Source organism: Capricornis sumatraensis, chromosome X, assembly GCF_032405125.1.
Source record: "Capricornis sumatraensis isolate serow.1 chromosome X, serow.2, whole genome shotgun sequence".
NCBI classification, from domain to species: domain Eukaryota; kingdom Metazoa; phylum Chordata; class Mammalia; order Artiodactyla; family Bovidae; genus Capricornis; species Capricornis sumatraensis.
The window spans coordinates 103,278,368-103,284,585 of record NC_091092.1 but is presented as its reverse complement, the minus strand read 5'-3'; the positions used below and the strand labels follow the sequence as shown (position 1 = coordinate 103,284,585).

General features: G+C 44.9%; 1 protein-coding gene across 1 annotated transcript; it reads left to right on the top strand.

Annotated features, from left to right (window-relative positions):
* The first annotated feature begins 330 nt into the window (after positions 1-330).
* On the top strand, positions 331-807 carry MPC1L (mitochondrial pyruvate carrier 1 like). Its single transcript, XM_068963029.1, has one exon. The coding sequence runs from the start codon at positions 331-333 to the stop codon at positions 805-807; it is 477 nt and encodes a 158-aa protein (XP_068819130.1).
* The last annotated feature ends 5,411 nt before the right edge of the window (positions 808-6,218 follow it).

Below are 6,218 nucleotides of genomic sequence, written 5' to 3'. Positions count from 1 at the left end.
GCATGCACATTCTACACACTTTACGGCAGTCACGCAAAGGCACGAAGGCGAGGCCACACTTCCTGTTCCCAAAGACGGACATGACAGTGGCACGTGCCCTCTGGTGCACTTTACGGCAGAAACACAAAGTCACGAGGGCAGGCCACGCTTCTACCCTCAAAGGAACGCAGCACAGTGGCACGTGCAGTCTGGCATGCTTTACGGCTGTCGCGTGTAGGTGCGAGACTTGGGGCTAATGCAGCTTCAGGATAGGCTGAGGTTCCAGGTTCTACGCCCCACGTCAGTGTCGGTTAGCTGTCCGTTTGTTGGTGCTCGCAAGCCTTAGCGATCATGGCAGCAGTGGTGGCTCTGTGCCGGAAGGCGATGGAGACCGTAAAGACTAAGGAGTTCCGAGATTACCTGACCAGCACTCACTTCTGGGGTCCAGTGGCCAACTGGGGCCTCCCGCTGGCTGCCTTCAGGGACATGAGGGCATCACCAGACATCATCAGTGGCCGCATGACAACTGCGCTCATCTTCTACTCGATGGCCTTTATGCGCTTCGCCTACCGTGTACAGCCTCGCAATTTGCTGCTGATGGCATGTCACGGCACCAACATGGTGGCACAGAGTATTCAGGCAGTCCGCTACCTGAATTACCACTATGGCGGTGGCACCCCGGCAACCACCACTGCTGCTGTCTCTGCCACCTCTACCGGCTCTGTGGATTCTACTGCAGCTACCACCCCTGCAGCTGAAGACCCTGTGGCTGACAGCAACTGCCCGGAGATCACCTGCTGTTATCTAGTGACCTGGGACCGTGATTGAGTGGCCTGATCGAATCTCTGCAGCTTCCATGCACTGAACTAATCTTCCTAAAGAAAAATTAAAAAGTTTGGTTTTGACTCTCAAACAGTGCAAATTTGATTGAAACCTGCAGTTCGGTTAATAAAACATGGCAAATAGCACAGAACTGACACTGTTGAGTATCATTTATTTCGTGGAGAAATAAAATGGTTGTTAGAAGTTGAGGGTAGATTGGCTAGTCTTCCTCTACGCCGGGCCTGCAACTCGAGGGTTAATTTATGTAGGGGAGGAAGAGTGAATGAAAAACACTTCAAAGTACTGATTTTTTTAAAAAAAGCTCTCTTGAGAACGTTTTTGGCACTTGTTTTGGGTGTTCAGGTTTAAATAAGGGTGCTTAGTAGAATATGACTTTAAAAACTTGATATAGCCACAATCTCTTTATACCAATAAATTCAAGGGCTATTTCTACTGAGGTAAATATTTCCAAGTGGGTTTAAATGAATTCAGTGATATCCAACTTAGACTTTTAAGGTGTACTTAGCAAGAGACCATAGAATCTCTTGGTGACCGAGAACAATGCTAGAACCTTCCATGGAAACAAGATTAACAACTCTGAGGTCAGTGGCTATCAAACCGGAATTCTTGGTAAATAGAAAATAAAAACAAATCATAATCCTTTCCTCTTTTCCTCATGCCTAAAAATGGGGGAAATGGCAGTTTGTAAAACTGGTGAACTTACCACCCAGTGTTGCATGCTAGCTAGGGTTGGGGGTGAGGGTCAGTGGTCAACAGTATTAGCCCAGGGTATCCCTCTCTAGGAGGACTTCCTAAATGGCTTGGTGGTAAGGAATCCACCTGCCAGTGCAGGAGATGCAGAAGACATGGGTTTGATCCCTGGGTCAGGAAGATTCCCTGGAGAAGAAAATGGCAACTGACCCCAGTATTCTTGCCTGGGAATCCCATGGACCGAGGAGCCTGGCGGGCTACAGTAGTCCATGGGGTCTCAAAGAATCAGACATGACTAAGCACACACACATCCATGCTAGTCCATGGGGTCACAAAGAATTGGATATGACTAAGTGCATGCACATGCACACACACACGCGCGCGCACACACCCAGGCTAGGAATCCTATGAGTGCTCAAGGATTTGCTTAAACCTGGGAGCGTGAGAAGGGAAAAAGATAAGGATGGGGTTGTGGGTGTGAGGCCATTACCTCTACAGCAGAGGCTGCCCTCTAGGATTTGATCCCAAATCCCCCAAATCCCTTGGGAGAATGCAGGAGGTTCCAAAGGGATCTACTGGGGAACCTCAATCAATGCAAGCGTTCAAAGGTGCTTACACCCTGCTTCTGTCAAAGATTTCAAATGCAAAGACACTGAAAACAACTCTGAAAGCTTCTGAAGACATCAGATTTTGGACAAGACAGGCCCAAGTTTACCTTCTGTGGCATCTAAGCAACAGTCCTCTTTGGAGGCAGTCTCTGCATTTCACATTTTGCATACAGGGTAAAAAACAAACTCTGCAAAATGACAGCGTATGAGTTATCTGATTCTGTGTAACAGATCACCCCCACACTTAGCTTAAAACAACAAATATCTCACACAGAGTTTTGGAGGGTCAGCTATCTGCGAGGGGCTTAAGTGCTTCTGGCTTGGTCTTTCAGCTGTCGGCTGGGGCTGCAGTCTCTGAAAACTTGCCTGGGGCTGGAGGATTCACTTCCAAGCTCATTCACACAGTTGTTTGCAGGAGGCTTCACTTCCTTGTCATGTGGGCCATAGGGCTGCTCACAACATGGCTTCCCCCAGAGAAGGTGTTCCAAGAGACAGAAAGTCCAAGATGGAAGTTGTAGTCTTTTATAGCTTAACCTGGGAGGTGACATACTATCACTTCAGCTGTGTTTGCTTGGTCACATGGACCAACCTTGGTGCACTATGGGAAGAGAGCAGAAGGGTAGGGATAGCAGGAGGAAGGGATCATCAGGGGCCATCTTGGAGGCTGGCTACCACACGGTTCTGAAGTAAAAATTTTCATACCTTTCTGAAACTCAGTAGAAAGTAATAAATCATGCAAGATCACTGCCCACCTTCCCCAAGAGATGTCACAAAATGCTCAGTTTATAATTGTGCAATCATTACAAACAAGCATATATCATAGAGGATGGTTTTTGAGAAGCAGGAAAGAAGTCTCTGGAAGACATGGTAGCTTCTAATATTTCAGATAGTTCAGACATACCATAATAAAAAGCAGTTCTAAAAGTTCTGAAATGAATCATAACATTGGTATCAAGATTTTTATTGAAACTTTAAAGGATTTTCCCCCTTCGCTCTCACATGAGTAGAAATTAATATATTTCTAGATTTGTTTTACAAAATATATTTTGTAATTTGAGTATTGCATTTCAATCAAGGGCCACTGTCTGTTGAAGACATATGAGAGCAGGGAGGTTTCTAATTAACCGGGTAAGGGGAAAGGGAGTAATCCCTGCTGATAATTTTCTGTTACTCTACATTCATAATTTAGAAGCCAAAACAGAGAAAAAAAATCCCAAAGATTGCAACGCCTCCATTCTAATGCAAGGCTTCACTTACAGGATCTAATTTGTAGTACGCCCACCCAGCTCAGAGCTCCAACCCTTTGTTGTCTAGGATATTAGTGTTTACAGCCATGTAAGTGATTAATACTTTAATAAAAATGCACTCTTCAAATCATTAGGGTAATAATCATTTCATAATCCCCCCAAACTCTCAAACATAATCCTTTCTGTCCTTGACAATTTGACTTCAAACTGTCTACAGGTCTCTACCATTGCTTTATGAAGCAATAACATTTCCCAAATTGGCAGAGCTCTTGTTCCAGAAGTTTTCGTTACTGACACACTTCGGTTATTTCCCAGCATTGCGGTTTTGTATTGAGTTTAATACATAAACGTCTTTGTCTTGAGGTCTTCTGACTTTCCCGGCAAAGCCCAAGATAAAATCCAAAGAACTGCATTATCCTTGCAACTTGAATGCTACAACCATTTTGCTCCTCTAATTCTTTCAAAACTATGAACCTTATACCATGTACCAGGGAGAGGCCAGGTGTGCATAGCACTGCTGGACCCAAACAAGCCATCTGGAGATGAAACAGCACTGTGTGGGAAGGAAGCTACTTCCTGGGCTTCTCCTGACCCTGACAACTCACAAATGCCCCTGGAGGGGGAGCTGACACCCACAATAATGTAGACCACAATATATTCCAGCAAATGTGACACATAGGTCTTGCAGCTTGAGTTTATGTCTATTATTTTGAAATACAAAATTTTAATGAAAAAATTTCAAAATACAGGAGTGCACGTTGTCATTCAAATTCCATATGGGAGTGTGCCAAGGACAGAAAAGCCAAATTTGACCCCAATTCTTCTCGCAGAGGTGACCTGGGAAAAAAGCTTGGGAAAAGCACACAGCTTTCCAGATCTCCGTTATCTGAAAGCGCCATAGTTTTATAGCACACTATGCATTGTTATACATTCTGCTTTTCTATCTGTATGTCTTAGACATCATTTCCTATCAAAGCATGGCAGCCTTACCTCCTCCTTTTTTAACAGTCGTGCAATTCTCGGCAACATGGATGTGCTGTGATTATTTAACCGGTCCTCTCTCCATGGCCGCCTGCCAAGACTGCTGTGAACACCCTTCTGTGCACGCTCTGTGCCCTCGTACAGAGATCCAGAAGGTTGATGTTCCTGTACACACAGTTTGCTTTAAAGCCCCCTCTGGACGTGTCTTCTTATATTAAATGCTGGCCACACCTCGTGGGTCACGGGATCTTAGTCCCTCACACCAGGGATTGAACCTGGGACTCATGCAGTGAAAGTACTGAGTCCTAACCACTGGACCACCAGGGAATTCCCTGAATTCATTTAATTCATCAGAGCAGACAATAAATCCAGTAAGATGAGAGCTCACATACCATTGTCCATACTGTACAAATCTTCACTTTTGCATCTACTTCAGTGCCTGACATGTGGCTGACACTTGATAAATGTTTGTTTGGTAGATAAGGAAAAACTAAATAGATACAAGAGGAATGAAATGAAAGTATTCATAACCCAAAGTTCCTAAGGCGAGAAACCAGATCTTAAATTGGTTAGTGAATCAATATTTGATTTGATCCCAAGGTTTGTTACTTTATATCTAGAAACTATGAAATATTTCATGAAGTTTCTTAGTTTGGTTGGGGGGGGGGGTTCCAAGATGAAAGAAAATTGCCACTGTATTACTGAAGTCTTCTAAAGGTATTCCATGAAATAAAGGGAGAAAGAAAAAGCAAGATTAAAGACCAAATAGTAGCATGAAAGATGAAAGCAGGAAGTTACAGGCATATGTGCATTCATCCAGGTTTTACACAATTACGTTCAATGCATTTTAATGTAAAAATACCCCAAATATATCCCCCACCCCCATTCCCTAAAAATCACATCCTTGATGGGCAGCTGAGTAAGCAAAGGAGCAGGGCTTCACTTGGGCTCGGACTGGAAGCACTTTCTCCAGGCAGCGGGGAATGTGGCAAGTCTGTCCCTGAAGATCCAGGGGCAACATGGCCTAGCTCAGCACCGCTGTGCTTTTGTGCTTAGTCACTCAGCCATCTCCAACTCTTTGCGACCCCATGGACTATAGCCCACCAGGCTCCTCTTTCCATGGGGATTCTCTAGGCAAGAATACTAGAGTGGGTTGCCATTTCCTCCTCCAGGGGATCTTCCCAACCCAGGGATCAAACCCAGGTCTCCTGCACTGCAGGTGGATTCTTTACCCTCTGAGCTACTAGGGAAGCCCAAGAATATTACAGTGGGTAGCCTATCCCTTCTCCAGGGGATCTTCCCAATCCAGGAATCAAACCTGGGTCTCCTACATTGCAGGCAGATTCTTTACCAGCCGAGCTACAAGGGAAGCCCACTGGCTTTGGAGATGAGCAGACGTGGGGGAAGGTGAGGGTAAAGCTAATCCCACAGACTACTGCACACAACAGGACAGGGATTTGCAGTTCAAGAAACAAATAGGACAAAGCTGAAAGTGGATGACTTTTGGGGTAAGAGGAACAGAGTGAATCTGTGAAGTTGCTGAAAGAAAATGATGTCTTTGAACTTCCATAACAATGTTCAAATTTCCTTCTTAAACCTCATAACAAAGGACCAATCTTGGTTAACAATGTAATGAATATTTATATCTATGAATACCTCTGCACTATCAGCTGACCCTTTAGTTAAGGAATATTCATCAAGCACACACGGACCACACCCTGCACTCAGCACTTGGAATAACTGAACAGAAAGAGCTGTGATACCAGCCTGGGCCCTCCCCCTATGCTGTCAGTCAAGTTACTGTGTTCTCAGCCCAGCTCTCTGTCTTACCGTCTCAGGCTACCAGAAAGGGGAACTCACAGTTCTGTAC